The following is a 16,103-nucleotide window of genomic DNA, read 5'->3' as shown; positions in this document are numbered from 1 at the left end:
GACTTCGAGATATTTTACTTTAAATCGTTGTGTCAATTCTTTTAGAAAAAAAATGAAAAGGTTAATATTTGTTTATGAACACTCCAAAAAAATATACTTTTGTGCTTAGATCGTGCGAACATTGTGTTGAAACTGGTCTTAAGTAGATCTTAATTACTGTTGAAAATATAAATATTCTTTTTATATTTAGGATCATTGTGTTTCCAAGTAGAAGGGACATTTGATGCCAAATTTTAATCTAATTATTTCATGTCCATCAAAATGAATTATGATATTTACTATTAGACTTGATTTTTTTCTATTTATTCCAATATATCATAACAATTTATGTGTTATTACTATATTAGAGTTATATTTAATTTTTCATCTCGCCTTTTCTAATCAATTCTCGTATATAATTAACTAAAAAAGTTATTTTCGTAATCTTTCACGGCTTCGAGATATTTCTTTTTAAATACTTGTGTTAATGCTTGGTTTATAAAAAAGAATCAGACATGTACGTGAGGGAGCGTGCTGAGAATATAATTAACAAATAAATGTGTGCACACTTTAACAGATTAAACTTTTTGATGAAATGATCACACACTTTATGGTATCAGAGCAGACATAGATTCTGAAATCGAATCTCATTGCTACCCATAACAAAAAAAATAAAATTAATGTGATTGGCCTATGAAAAAGAATCAAACCCGCACTTCAATTTTCACTCATTACTTATTTGGCACATCTATTAAATACTAATACTATTTAATAATATAATTTTCTTCCTTTTATATATTGACAAAAAAAATTAATTACCTTTTTGATTGTTTTTTTTTTTGAAGCTCTTCTCTCTTCTGGCAGCAATGATGAGGAAAATAGTAAGCCAATTTTCTTTTTCACCTTTTTTCTTTTCAAATTTTTATTATATGAATTATTCTCACTAAATTATGAATGTTTATAGATTTTAAATTTGTATATGCAATTCAAAAGAATTATGATGTTCATAAATCTTTTTAATTTAAATATGACCTTTAACATATTACATAACTTATTTTTTATGGTTTGCAAAATAATCAAATATGTTAATTATTTTGTTCTATAAGGTGCACTTTCATTTATTTATTTTTTTAATTTCTATTTTTCTGATTGATTTTTTTTTTTTGAAGCTTTTCACTCTTCCAGCAACAATAATGAGGAAAATGGTAGGTCAAATTCTCATTTTTCTTTTGAAATTATAATACATGAATTATTCTGGCTAAAATATATTGCATAATAATATTAATGTAGAATGCATTTTGCAAAAGAATTATGAGGTTCTTAAATCTATTTTAACATATATATATATATATATATATATATATATATATATATATCAAAACATATTTTGTCAACGAAAAATGATCTTATTCAGTAATCAAAGTTTTAAAATTATTTTTATTTTTTGGGACATGTTTACATCTAATAATATCAAAATGTAACTCATTAACCAGCCAATCAATTTATATAATTTATATTATTTGATGGACACATGTGCAATATATGTGTCTGAAAATTTATTACACTTTATAAGTATTTATGATTATAACTAGTTCATTGATTTTGACTTTATAAAGATTTTTATTTTGAAAATGACCAATAATTTTATATAATTTATAATTACAAAATTTTACATTTAGAGCTCAAATATAATTTAAAAGTTTGTACATTGCCATTTGACACTTCATGATATTTACTTTAGAATAAGTTGCATGCATCACATCTTAATGTTTCGTGTACCTGACTGTTCCTTTTTACGTTATTCAAAGGTTGCTTAGAATCGAAGGGTCTCCGAGTAGAAGGGAAAATTTATGGCAAAACTGACTTTGGATATTTGGTGTATTTCAAAGTGGGATCTGATGTATGCAATGGAGTAATCTACCGACCAAAAGAACAAGCCCCGTCTCGCAACGCGATAGGAAAACAACCTCTACCTCCTAAGGTAGGGGTAAAGGTTTGCGTTACACAAACCCTACTTATGAGATTACACTGTGTTTATGTTGTTGTAGTATTGAACGAGTTCGATATTGATTGTTTTAGTGTATACATACAGGTCTACAAAAAGTATGCAAAGAAAGACAAGGAAAGGCACTAGAAGGAATGGAAGGAGCAGAGATATAGTTCATTTTGCATTGTAATGCAGTTCCAAACATTGTTATAGCTTATGTAAGATAGTCGAAAACTATTTCTAGAAGTGTTGTTTCTCAAACTATTGTTTTCGTAGATCGATTCTCATCCTTATAAGATGGTCTGTGTTATAAATACATCGTATTGTGGATGTTCATTACACAGTTTCCTGGATAATCACCTCGATGTATTGTTGGGAACCTATCTTTATTCAACTCGTAGGTGAGGGTGTAGCTAGTCTATGACAACAACATTACCCAGTGTAATCCCACGAGTGGGATCTGGGGGAAAAATAGAACTCCAATGCCACAAACAACACAACGATTTCAACAAGTTCTAGGAAGGAGGGGGTGAGGTCTGCATTTCAACTACCTTCTTCCATGACTCTCGGTTGGATATCTCACCCCACCACCTCCCCACGTTCTCTCGAGAAGTGATGAGCTCTGCTCTGTCTGTCCCGTTCACCAAGTATTGGATGTTTGGAAGGTGAGAGAGATCGGCCAATGTGAATTCATCTCCAGCCAAGTACTGACTATCTCCGAGCCTCTTTTCATACACATCAAGTACTTTTTTGAGCTTCTCTTCGTTCTGTCTGATCAAGTTCTCGTCTTGTTTGAGCTTCATTCGCGGTGCAAAAGCCAGCTGGAATACAAGAACTGAACTTGGTGGATTGAAGCTTTGTCCTTCTGCCTCTATCCATTGATCTATAGACGCTTTCTCTAACGGATTCGTTCCATATAATCCCTTGTTACCTTGACTTCCATATTTGTCACATATGTACCTATTTATAGATCTGGATTCTGGATTTACCAAAAGTACAACAATGTAAACCCAAATTTTAGTTAGTATAAGCATTACGAAACAGTGTAAGACGCAAATTCCATATTAGTATGAGCATCATGAACACATACTAAACGTATAAGCATCATCAACAAGAACACCGCATAATAAATAACAGCATAGGGTCCAAATTCCACACTAGTATCATGTATATAAACTATATGTTAACGACTCCCCTTATTTTCTAGGTGTCACTGATTAGTTTAGGCATCATCAACAACGTCATATCATAAGTTACAGTGTGAGCCTCAAATTCCATACTAATATGACCATCATTAACAACAATGTACAACCCAAATTGCATACTAGTATAAGCATCATGAACAATACCTTAAGACCCAATTTACATACTAGTTATCTGGAAGGATAGGATTTACGCAGACCTTACCTTACCTTACCTTCGTGAAGTTGTTTTCAGAGGAAATGTAATCAAAACAGAATTGAAAGGAAAATAACAAGAGCAAAATGACAAGAGAAACAAAGCAAACGTAGCAACAAGTATTACCAAGAGTTGAAGAAGGAGATACTATGCAAATACTGAAAATTACTACCAGATACAAAGAAGAGGAGACTAGACCCCTACCTCTCCCACATAAAAGTACGACAACACTCGGCTTACCTACTACCTTAATCCTCCAAACCTTCCTTGGCCATGCCTTCAATAAGCCATATTGCGTTAAGAAAAAACAAGATCCCAAATCATACACTACTATAAAGTATAAACATCATCTATTCTTAGCAAATGCAGTTTAAAGATCCAACCTTTACACTGGCCCATTACTTCCAGAGCTATCTCCTGCAAGATTCAGGGAGGGGGGGGGGGGGATTTCAGATAATGGGCAAGATGAGACTAGGCCTCTGCCTCTCCCAACGAAAAATACGACAACACTCAACTACCTTCAAAATTACATTAAACAACAAGATCCCAAATTGTGCACTACTATAAACGTCAGCTATTTTAGGCAAATGCAGTTTAAAAGTCCAATCTTTACACTGGCCCATTACTTCCAGAGCTATCTGCTGCAAGATTAACAGGGGGAGGGCTCTGCCTCTCCCACCGAAAAATACGACAACACTCCACCACCTTCAAACCTTCCTATCTAGTGTCATGTCATCAGTAAGCTAAACTAAAATTACATTAAACAACAAGATCCCAAATTGTGCACTCCTATAAACATCAGTTATTCTTGGCAAATGCAGTATAACACTACTATAAAAACCAGCTACTCTTGGCAAATGCAGTATAAAAATCAAATCTTTACACTGACCCAATACTTCTAGGGCTATCTACTACAAGATTAAGAAGATTAAAAGTTTAATTACCAAACAAAGTGATATCCTCATCTTGATAAGCTGGAACTTGACCAAAAGGCTGAAAAAAAAAAGAGAAACAGTAAGAACAGAGAAATCAGTAAAAAGAAACAAGCCCCTTTTTTCTAAATTTGGGGTAAGAGTCAATCAACTGAGCTACGAAGATTCCGAAAAGAAAAAAAAACTTGCCTGAATTTTGAGATAGGCAGGTTTTTTGTGTTCCCCTTTTGCCATATTAACAGGGATGAGGTGAAATTGAACATTTTTTTCAAGAAGACAAGCTAAAACTCTTGACACTGCTGTTGATAAAGTTGGTCCGTACACTTTCACCGGAGTAGCCATCGGAAAATCAAGAAACTAAACTAGTGTTATTTCGAATTTATATTTGTTTTTTTATAATCTTTTGTTGAGCATATTACACATTATCCTTTTCTTCATCAATTGGTTAAAGGTGGGTCCACTAATTTTAATTATTCTAATTTATTTTATTTTTTTAAAAAAAGTTTTATTAGTGGATAGGTTTGGTAGACAAAATCATTAAAATGATTTAAATATTCAACTAACTTTTTTTAATGTTTAATTTTTGGGATAAGAGTCTGAAAAATATCTCTATTTTGATCGAATTTTGTTGTTGTGATTCGAAATTTTCATGAAGAAGTATTACTTTCCTAGGCTATTTAATACCGTATTTTAAACATAGATATTTGCTCACGTAAACATAAAAAATAATGTAAAATTATAAATAGTAATGTGTCCACGTGACCATATATATACCTTTAAAATCCACTGTTAAATAATTCATAGAGGTAATAGATCCTCATAAAATTTCAATATCGCAACAACAAATTCGATCAAAGTTGAGGTATTTTTCAGACCCTTATCCCTTAATTATCTCTGTATCATTTCAATTTTATCGATGTCTCTGAAGAGAGATTATTCAACTAAGTTTATTGTGACATATATTGATTTTAGTAAAAAAGAAAAGAAAAACTCTCAATATTTCAATGATAATCTGTTTTCATCAATATTGTTCTGATGGAAAAAAAATCATATTTTATAACAAAAAGTTCTGATGAGAGAAAAACTCTGTTTCTAGTAGTGACGTATTTTGGTAAAGAAAGAGAATTTACTTTTAAATGAACTTAATGTGTGAATTTGAATCGAGGATCGAGACAATAAGTAAACTTAACGTGTTGATTTGAATCGAGGATCGAGACAATAAGCTTGAAATATCATTAGAAAAGAACTTATGTGACATTTGTTAAGAGTTTCACTATAGTATTGAGTCCTTTCTTTATATTGGGCTTACACAATTTTTTTCATATGACAAAATTTGTGTGTAATTAGTTAAGTTGAAGATCCATTAAGAAGGTTAAACATTGTTACAATGAACATTTGGCCTAAAACATCTTATTACAATAGTTTTGTAACATCTAATTAGTAATTAGTAATCACAATCTATGTATGGACCTTGTGACATCTAATAACAATGAACAAAAAACCACCTCAACCATCTTGTATGATCTTTAGTGATCGTCTTTTCAATCAATTTTAAGCACACGTCGTCCAGTTAGAAGGAGCTCTTGTTAACGATAATGGTGGGAGGTTATGAATGTTGATATCGAGAGGTAGCATACGATACTGGATATCGAGTTCCCTGAATGTTTTCACCATTTCTTCGATAAGAAGAGCTCTTCTCGCCCATCTCTCTCCCATGTCTTGGTGATTCATCGTGTGTGAGAGCCACACGGACCATTTTATCCCGTTCATGTTTTCCACGTCTCTCATTACAATCATTGGAGCCGGATACCAATGATCACTCCTGTTTTCGATATACCTGCCCAGTACAAAAGAGATGACCATAACTAATCGAAAAAAGTATGGAAGAATATCAAGAACTTATCATGATTTAAGCTAAGAGGCAAGTCAAAAGTACTCTTCCTTCGCGCATTTTGACATTAAAGACGAACCACTCTATAACTACGTTGTTTGTTCCGATATGAAAATCAGTTCCAAAAGAAAATTTGGACGTTATAGAAAATGTTTGTTATAGAGAATGACTGTTATAGAACGGATCACTTTTCCCATATATCCAGTAATAAGAATGAATATGAGCACTTTTTCTGGAAAATGAACATACATATCGTAGATATACCTTGTTATTTTTTCTTTCATCATAGCAATCTTTTCCATAGGAGTTGAGATATGAATGGAGAAATCGACTGAATCTCCCATGTCTGGACTGCGGTAGTAATTACTGATAGGTTTCGTCGATAGGACACTATTTGGATATATGATCTTTTGGTTATCATATCTTAGGAAAACTGTAGTCAGTATATTCATCTCTTCAACTACCATCTGAAACACAATGATCAAATAAATGCTTTAGTATACGAGTTCAAACACAATGAAACATACGCTTTGAAACGGAAGAATTTCTTGCCTGAACTCCATCGACTTCAACACGATCGCCTACATCAAACGGGTGCATTACAAATAAAAAGATGATTGCCTCAAATGTCGTCTTGGCTGAGTTTCCGAAGATGAATACTACTAGAAGAATCTGGGAACTCAAAAAGACTAAGAAATGCATAGTAGCGACTCTGAGTATAAGGAGCCAGATGACCAATATGATTATCGCCACAAGGACATTTAACATTTGATGAAGCTTGTTTACAGCAGTCTTAGTGTCATTTAACGACAGAGCAAGCGCCCTTCGCTCTCTAAATGCGTTAACCTGGAAGAAAAATACAAAGTAGAACGTTCAAATTCCGTCATATTAGTGCTAAAATTATGCTCAGACTCTCCAAATATTGTCGACAGATGCGTGTCAGATTCTCCAAAAGTAATGTATCTTTGAAGAATCCGACACGGATGTGGCATCAAAAGTGAAGAGTCTGTTCAACTTAGGCTAAAAAACAATACTTTTCTTTAAAAACACAATCTTCATTTTGTGGCGATGACTTGAAATGAATACCAAAATCATCATTTTGAGATGAGTTCCGACTGATCTAACCGAGAAAAGAAGTGGACTTCCTTTCTTACAGAAAATTGGCAAAGTTTCATACTCACCGCCCAATTTTTCAGAGCACGCTTACTTATGCCTTTGGTTTCAGTTCCACTTTGAATAAGGCACATTGTTTTCGAAGCCTCGTCTTCTTTCATAAAACGCATCAAGTCCTCCAAATAGATGAATCTAATGGTAGTCACATATAGTATGAGCATAGATATATAAAGATTTCAACTTCAGTATTATAAACATAAGAATTTAAAGGCAACAACTAATTGTCGTTAACACCGACAATACAAAGAGATACTGAGTTACAATAAGAAAACTGAACTTTTCTTTTTAAGGGAACAACTTACTTGGATCCTGGCTTAGCTACATTGTTAAAAATCTGCTTGGCTGCAGCTTTCGCCTTTTTTTCACTAGTGATCTGCACAGCAGTATCATCCTCGAAAGTCGATTGTGGTAACTTCTCATCCAAAGTTGACAGTACACCATTTCTAACCATATTCATCAGCCTTTTCATATTCCAAGCAGAAATGTTCTTCTGATTCAGTTTATGCAGATGATCTATAGTAATCCCACCCTCCTTTTCCTTCTCGGAAATAACCCTCGAAAATGCAGAACTCCTCGGAGTAGAACCCGTAGGAGTCTTGCGCGGTGTTCCAATCGGTCTCTTTGCAAATATGCTTGTCTTTAGATCAGCAGGCAATGTAGCCCCAGCACTCTGAAGCTTCTCCACTTCAACCATAACTTTCTCTCCTTCCTCCTCTTGCTCCGATTGATCAATCTCAACCAATGCAGGCCCAGACAACGTCTCGATCACATACTGATTAAACAAAGATTCTTGAATTCGATCAAAGAATGTACTAACATGAAATGACATAGCTAGTACCTTCACAAGAAGCGTTTTCAACAACCAAATGTATGCACCAACCAAAAGACAAATCCAAATACTTGACACATGAGGCAAAACCTTCCCACCAGTCATTTTATCAACTTTTTCATCAAAAATACACAGCCAAGCAATCAAAACTAAACTCAACCAAATACAATTCTGCACTGAATTCCTCAATCCATACACGAAATATAAAACGCGTTTTCGCAACAAAAAATTACTCTCAATGAAGTACACAACCAACCTTATAACCCAACCAGAAAACAATCTTCCACAAATCAACACCAAAACCATTACTTCCCATTTCCACAATTTAAGCCCAAGAGCCCTCTTTTCTCTCAATACACGAAACACAAAACTACAACTTAAAACAGCAATAATTAAAACCAAACTGACCAGCTGAAGAACAGTTAATAAACTAAACTTCACTTTCTTGAATTCCTCAGGTAAATCCTCATCTGAAAAGGGGTCATCTTCTTCAATTTCACTATCTTTTAACAAAACCCCAGACCTCTGATCTTGCTCAGATGGTTCCATTAGCCTTGATTTTGTCCTGTTTACCAAAAGATTTGATTTTTTTCTAAAAGAAGAGGTGGAACTGCAAACCAAAACTTCTTGTTGTGATTCTGTGATAAAGTTTAAATCTTTATCATTACTATCATTCTTGGTGAAATGGGGTTCTGCAGAAATGGACATTTCAGTTTCTTTTAGGGGTTCTGGGGTTTCTCTAAACACAGAAAGATTGGATTTTTCAGCTTGGTTTAAGAGATTTTGATGTTCTTCTTCTTCAGATTTGAAAGATTTTTTAAGTTTTTCCATTTTTCAGAAGTGAAAAAGTTGCTGATTCTTGGCTTGTTCTTGAATGAATCACTATTATCAAGAAAGAACAAAGTAACAGTGAATAAAGTGGGATTTTTAGTGTCTGAAAAAGATGTTTTACTACTATTATTCCTCATCTTTTTCTGGGTTTTTTTTTGAAGATGGAGGAAGAATCTGGAGAAAAATGAAAGAAAGAAGAGATGATGATGGAAGATTCATGTATTTTCTTTCTTAAAGTCGGTTCCTCTATTCGTTCACTTTTACTTGCTTACGTATTAAAAATGCGTTTTTCAAATTATTTTTCAAGACGTAAGACTAAACATCAATTAAGAAACATGTGAAGTTTAAAGTGAACAAATAAATCGTGAGAATATGAAATATAAAAAAAAAAATTGAAAGATTAACCGAATAATTCAAAGGGATAAGGTATACGTACTCTTAAACTATGATCAAAATCATAAAAAATGCACTTTAACTAAACTAAAGTCATATTACCTCTCAACTAATTTGTTTTGTAATTTTGTAGACCTTTTTAGCTTACGTGGCATTACAGTATCTCTCACACGTCTCGATTGTGTAATGTCACGGAGTGTACCACGTAAAATAAAAGATATATTAAATTACAAAAAAAATAAATCGATGAATAATATGATTTTAGTTTAGTTAAGACATGTCTTTGGAACTTCTGTTATCCCTAATTAAAGCAAATATTCTTATAGTTTTATTGTTAAATATAGATATTGATTTTGATCTCACTTAACTAAATATTTGTTCTTGATTCTAGTTTACTTCGATGGAAAAAATAATAATTTATGAGTTAATAACTATTTTGGAACTTCAGTCATAATCTTATCCTTAATTAAAGCACATATTCTTATAGTTTTATTCTTAAATATGCATATTAATTTTGATCACTTAACTAAATATTTGTTCTTGATTCTAGTTTTTTTCGATGAAAAAAAATTCTGAGTCAATAACTATTAGTCGAGCGTATATATCAAACAAACAGGATGAGTATAGACTTCTATTAACAGCTAACAAATCTGCAATCCATACTAAATATTTATACAATATGATTCATGTCAGTTACAAAGGACTTACATGTAAATCCCAAATGATAAAAACATTAAATCATAACCTAAGAGAAGTTGTAGCTAAATCTACTACCACAGATCATAGTCATACAACACTGTCAGTATATATAACTTTAACTTAAAAGTAAAATACGTATTATGCATTCTGCTTCCTTAATGGTTATCCAAGGCTTCTTCTTTTGCTACTTTTCTCTTCTTCAACCATCTGTGTTTAAGCAGAGTTTTCACAAACACAAAACAAAATGCAGAAATCACATTGAATCTAATTCTGCTACCACGACGAGTACCTTTTTGGTCATGTCTTGTAAGATGTCAAGTATCTCGGAGAATTCAGGTCTTAAGAGCGGTTCTTGCTGCCAGCATTTCTCGAGCAAGTCTACCAACATTGGATGAGTGTTCGCGGGAATTGTTGGCCTTAGACCCTATAGTTTGTATGTTAGGGAAATTCAACTAATGTAGAGAGCACAAACTGATATTTAAGCACAAAATCTGTTTTTACTGCTAAGTTTTCTGTGATCGAACCATGTATAGTACACGTATGAGTTATCAAGTAGAAATCGTTCAAAATTCAAGAGCGCGTATGAGATATGCAATACCTTCTGAACCACAGCCACTGCAGCTTGTAATGGGGTCAAGAACTCGTAAGGAAGCTGATTAACATCGATAAAAACGATTATTGACACTGAAAATTTGTAAAGCCAAGATAATGCTCATGAGGAAACAGAAATGATACAATTACTTGCCTTATAATAAACTTGTCAATATGAAAGTTTTTAAGCAAAATGTTAATAAAACAGACATGTAGAAGCAGAAAATGAGTGAAAATGGATGAATCAACGAACGTAACAGTGTTACCTTTCCTGTTAACAGCTCCCACAGTACAATCCCGAAGCTGAAAACATCAGCTTTTCGATCATAAGGTCTGTGTCCAATAACCTTTGTAATATCAAACAAACGAAATAAAACTCAGGAGGTTGACGTGAAGGACTTGAGACTAATGTTATGTTATGGAAGCACGATAACAGTTATCACGAAGTTAAAGAAAGTAAAGAGGGACGGAGGGTTAACCTCAGGAGCCATCCATCGATATGTTCCTGTTTCTGCTGTCATGACACCAGACTGAACTTGCACACGAGCAACACCAAAGTCAGCAACCTTCACAACCTATAAAGCACAATACGTAAGCAGTCTGTATAGATATAAGGATCGATGATCACCAGGAAATCGACTTCATTTCTTACGTGATTTTCATCCATTAAGAGATTAGCGGTCTTTAAGTCTCTATGGATTATATTATTTTGGTGCAGATAGCTCATCCCCTTTGAAACATCAATAGCAACTTTGAGTAACACTGGAAGCCTGAAAAAACCTTTCGTTTTATGCAGAAAATCGTAGAGACTTCCACCGGACATAAATTCTGCATAGAAAGTAACATTCGAAGACAGATAAGAGAAGTCTATTCCGCTACTGAAAAGTAAAACTCAACTAGTCTTTTCTAGTGATTACCTGTGATTATACATAATCGTGGAGGTTTCGTGCATGCACCAATAAACTGCACAACATTCTTGTGGCGGACTTTCCTGTACGTACCAGAAAGAAGCGATCAGGTAGTGTGTGCACACAGATAGAAGTTGATAATAGGAAAATTGCAGCAACGAAACAGGACATAAAGCTATCGTTCGAACCTTAATATATAAATTTCTTGAGCAAAATCTCTTCGCATATCTTCATTTAGGCACTCAGACTTGAGAACCTTAATAGCCACTTCCTGATTATGGAATGAACCTTTATACCTGTAAATACGAAAACTCGTTAGGCCATAGTGAGTGACTATATTGTATTCTTGATTCGAAGTTGACATTTTTACTGACAAATCACCAGTTGAGCCAGTTGCGATTTTATATTCATAATTCAGCAGTGCATTGTCGATTTCCCATGCTTCACTCCCGTTGCTAGGTGTATCTACATGGTTAGCGATAATGTTGATACCAGTTTGTACAAACTTCATTTTCGGGAACAAAAGGTCTTGATTTAACCCCGGCTGTTTCAGCGTTGCGTTGAGTCTGTCAATTACTTTTACCTCCATATTTGAAATTTCCTTCACCAGGACACTTCTTAGCTGATCAGTTTCCTAAAAATGACAAAAGAGAGAATGTTGAGGCTTATATGAAGATATATCGAGATGAAGTACCTCAATTTATATGTTCAGCTAATTAAGTACCTCATTTTCCCAACCATCGACCACAAAGACATCCAAGGAGTAACCGTCTTTCGTTGAGAAAGCATGAGCTTCTTGAATGTTCAATCCAATCTCCGAAAGTAAAGAAGTCAACTGAAATAAACGTGCATTCACCTTAATCGATATGTCATGTAAAGAACTTAATAGACAATGTTAGGAGAGGGAAAATGTCTGAACATGACGTCTACATTCAGAACACATTAGTTTGGCAACACGGTGGTATACTACTTACAAAGACACAGAACTACTAAGAAATGCTGCAAGGAGAACTCAAAAACATGACAAAAAATTTGTAATCCTGACAGCAACATCAGAAGGGGATGTTTTTATGTATTGACAAACTGGAGCTGGTCACTGCACGAAACGTAAAAGCAAATTTTCTTCTTTACTTGAAAATAGTAAAATTCCGGAGAACCAGGATATATAACATCATTCTATGAGAGTACAGAGAGATTCTTGAAAGAGATATAACGTTGACATAGAAAAGGCTTACCCGAAAGAGTAGCTTGGGCTTGTCAACTGTTGAAATCGTTATTTCATACAAAGGCCTGCGAAACACAAGTAAAGAAGATAGAATTGCAAAATGTTGAAGGAATAAAAAACACCTAAACACACGACGATGAAAGAAAAGAATAAATCAAGAGAAATGTTACCGAAATGACAGTGAATTTCCACTCACAGCACTATTTCCATCTTGTACATATAATTTATTGGTTCCTAACGCGAGCTCTGTGCTTGGCGACAAACCAAAGGCAGGTGGAGGATGCATGCTGTAAATTTGAAAATGAAAAGTAAAAAAGTTGAATATGTCATCACTATACTGAACATAGTAAAGAGAGTTCAGATATACTTCAATTTGTATCGTCATGTCTCTACCTGCCGTGGTGATCAATACTTTGTACACCTCCCCTTCTCGAGAAAGTAGAATGAACTGAATCCCCGGGATTCCCATCAGATATTCGATGAATCTGGATAGAAGAAAATCAAATGAATAAGTTTTTATTCAATTTGCTTCAATCATATATGCTAATCGAAAAAATGAAGAACTTAAAAGAAAATCAAGAGAAATTGTAAATGTCACGGTTCAAGTCCATGACACGTATTAGATAATATTCGTTGAAGTTACAAATTAATCAAATATTACTACGTTCATGATTGAGGTGACATAATTTGGTCATCATAGAAAGAATGAAGCGCGAAAGTTGGACAATAGTACTACCTGCACTAGGCGGACTTCAACTGCTGGCGCGGGATTCTGGTAGTGCGCCATTTGCAGCAAGTTCTTATGCATAACAACATCTTGTGCTCTCTCAATATTCACATCAACTGCATACCTATATTAGCCATCTTTGAACATATGATAACTCGGAAAATAGAGTAACGACCAGTTAAACTAGTCACCACAAACAAACTCTTGGCACCGGTAAAATAGACTTATAACTTAGCTCCCATTTTAGCCATAGATTTTGAAGTTGAAACATGAAACATGAAACATGAAACTTTGAGGGGTTTGGGGAGGGTAAAGTGTACACAGATCTCACTCTTACCTTAGAGGTAGATAGGTTGTTTCAGATAGACCCTCGTCTCAAACACAAATAGTCCCAAAAAGTAAAAGAAATAACGGAAGTACAAGAAACAACGGATAATAACAAAAACAGCAAATAGTAACAGAACAGAAACTACAGCAAAACAATACGAGAATCAAGTTACACGAAATAACAGATAGTAACAGAAATCAAAGGACAAGAAACTACACGAAAAAGACCCTCGGCTCAAACACAAACAGAACGGAAGTACAACAAACAACAGATAATAACAAAAACAACAAATAGTAACAGGACAGAAACTACAGCAAAACAATACGAGAATCAAGTTACAAGAAATAACAGATAGTAACAGAAAACAAAGGACAAGAAACTAGAAAAGCAATATTACAACTACTAATATGAACGGACAACAAGACTACTAGACATCATACATGGTCCGATCATCTCGTTTGAAGATAAATTTACAAAATCTATAGTCAAACGCTAGCTTAAAACTTGAAAAACAAAGATTACCTTAGAGGAAGTTTAGTGAAATGAGCCCACAACTCATCCTCAAAACCAGGTTGATTCGATTCTTCATCATTCGACTCCCTTAATCTTCGAATCACTTCTTGAAACACTTCAACTTTCTCTCTTCTCTTTCGAGTACGATTTTGAGGCAACTCCAATAATCCTCCACTACTACAACTCACTGAATCTTCCATCATCCCAAAAAAACAGAATGCTTAAGCAAATATTACAAAAAATGAATGTGAATATACTCCTCAAATTCAAATTCTAATTAATTATCACAAGAAAAAAAGGAAGGTACAGAGAAAACTAGTTAAAAATAAAAATAAAAAATAGAGTAGTTGAAGAACTACTACAATGTATCATATATTCTTTATATCATATGCTTACATCATGAAACAGAAAAATATAAAACAAAACAAACAAAAAAGCAAGTAATAGCACAGTTTATTCAGTAATCACGTAGTTTCTTATTATTCAATGTGTATTACTATTTGTTGTTTCATTTGCATTGTATCTCGCTACTTTGAAATTTACATTAGGTAACTAACTTTTGTTCGAACGCTACAAATCAAACGAGAAAATTGTCAAAAATACCCTTAAACTGTGCGAAATTAAACAAAAATGTTTTTTATTAATTAATATTTTGGTTCAGAAATACCGTTATAGAAGGATGTGGATGCAAACAAGGTTAGTAAGCTTTGTTTATATCACCAAATTGTCTTATTTAATTCTTAATTAAACTTTGTTTAAGAATTATATCCATTTCATGCATATTTTATTGGATTATAAAATTGGATTATATAGAGTTTGATAGTTACTCACAACCACAACTTGTTTCTTCTTGTCCAATAAGATTACAAATTTGTCTCATTTTCCACTCAAGAGATTCTATATATGATGACACCATCAAAAAAATTTCTTTTTTTTTAAAAAAAAAGATTATGTATTTTTTTTTTCATATTGGATTAAAATTAAGAATTTATATGTTGGTGCAATTAGATTCATTTAATAATTAATTGGATTGCTTACCTCATTGCTTGAATCACTTGTATAGTATCCTATTGGTTGGAAAAATACTGATGTTAATGGAAGTTATAAATAGTCAGCAACATTTAAATGACCTGTTTTAAATTGTTAGAACCAATATAGTATATATAAACAGATCATTAATCCATTTTTTAATAAAAGAAAAAAGTTTAATATGTTATCAAATTTTGAGAAAAGACTCGTATATGTTATCTGTTAAAAGATTGGTTTATCTTTATGTTATTTCGTTTGAGAAAAGGTTTATCCATGTATATTAAAGAAAATTGTATAAATGAGTTAAGCTTTTAGGGATGACATAGATGAGCCTTTTCTCAAAGTTCAATGGCATATTTAAATATTTTCCGTTTAAAAAAAATGATTAATCAATGATGTGGCAGAATCGACTTCGAATAAAAAATAATTTTGCGAGATCGTAACTTAACAAATAATGACATGTATGAGACTTCTTTTCTCAAACGATAATGACAGAAATGAGCATAACTTTTAACGGATGGCATAGATTTGAACATTTTCTCAAAGTTCGGTGACATATTTGAAAATCGTTTTCTTTTAGTAAAAGGGGACTCTAACTTATTTTAACGCCCTTTCATGTCTAAGCCCAGACTAGAGCAAGAATCGGGAGTCCAAACAGGGATAAAGTACA

General features: G+C 33.3%; 3 protein-coding genes across 5 annotated transcripts; all 3 read right to left on the bottom strand.

The window, feature by feature from the left end:
- Window positions 1-2,253: 2,253 nt before the first annotated feature.
- Window positions 2,254-4,727, bottom strand: LOC101253468 (glutathione S-transferase). The gene is made up of 3 exons (XM_004253087.5): window positions 4,486-4,727; window positions 4,309-4,357; window positions 2,254-2,945 (listed from the first exon to the last, which is right to left on the bottom strand). The coding sequence occupies exons 1-3, from the start codon at window positions 4,636-4,638 to the stop codon at window positions 2,482-2,484; spliced, it is 666 nt and encodes a 221-aa protein (XP_004253135.1). The 5' UTR covers window positions 4,639-4,727; the 3' UTR covers window positions 2,254-2,481.
- Window positions 4,728-5,628: 901 nt separating this feature from the next.
- Window positions 5,629-9,430, bottom strand: LOC104645221 (mechanosensitive ion channel protein 6-like). The gene is made up of 5 exons (XM_010316542.4): window positions 7,663-9,430; window positions 7,369-7,492; window positions 6,740-7,033; window positions 6,452-6,654; window positions 5,629-6,133 (listed from the first exon to the last, which is right to left on the bottom strand). Exons 1-5 carry the CDS (start codon window positions 9,018-9,020, stop codon window positions 5,848-5,850), a joined length of 2,265 nt encoding a protein of 754 aa, XP_010314844.2. The 5' UTR covers window positions 9,021-9,430; the 3' UTR covers window positions 5,629-5,847.
- Window positions 9,431-10,047: 617 nt separating this feature from the next.
- On the bottom strand, window positions 10,048-15,185 carry LOC101250101 (serine/threonine-protein kinase STY46). Of its 3 annotated transcripts, none has more exons than XR_739079.4 (15): window positions 14,414-15,185; window positions 13,573-13,687; window positions 13,230-13,321; window positions 13,007-13,123; window positions 12,847-12,901; window positions 12,336-12,446; window positions 11,986-12,245; window positions 11,800-11,907; window positions 11,621-11,694; window positions 11,356-11,531; window positions 11,183-11,278; window positions 10,970-11,050; window positions 10,711-10,796; window positions 10,402-10,536; window positions 10,048-10,319 (listed from the first exon to the last, which is right to left on the bottom strand). XR_739079.4 is itself a non-coding variant. In XM_010316543.4 (15 exons), exons 1-15 carry the CDS (start codon window positions 14,605-14,607, stop codon window positions 10,275-10,277), a joined length of 1,713 nt encoding a protein of 570 aa, XP_010314845.1. In that variant the 5' UTR covers window positions 14,608-15,178; the 3' UTR covers window positions 10,048-10,274. The 3 variants fall into 3 exon arrangements, 2 of the variants coding, with proteins under 2 accessions (XP_010314845.1, XP_025884318.1); XM_010316543.4 differs by having other exon boundaries at window positions 10,711-10,764; window positions 14,414-15,178; XM_026028533.2 differs by having other exon boundaries at window positions 10,711-10,764; window positions 13,573-13,679; window positions 14,414-14,870.
- Window positions 15,186-16,103: the final 918 nt, after the last annotated feature.

This window comes from Solanum lycopersicum, chromosome 12 (genome assembly GCF_036512215.1).
Source record: "Solanum lycopersicum chromosome 12, SLM_r2.1".
Taxonomy (NCBI): Eukaryota; Viridiplantae; Streptophyta; class Magnoliopsida; order Solanales; family Solanaceae; genus Solanum; species Solanum lycopersicum.
This window is presented reverse-complemented; position numbering and strand designations above follow the sequence as displayed.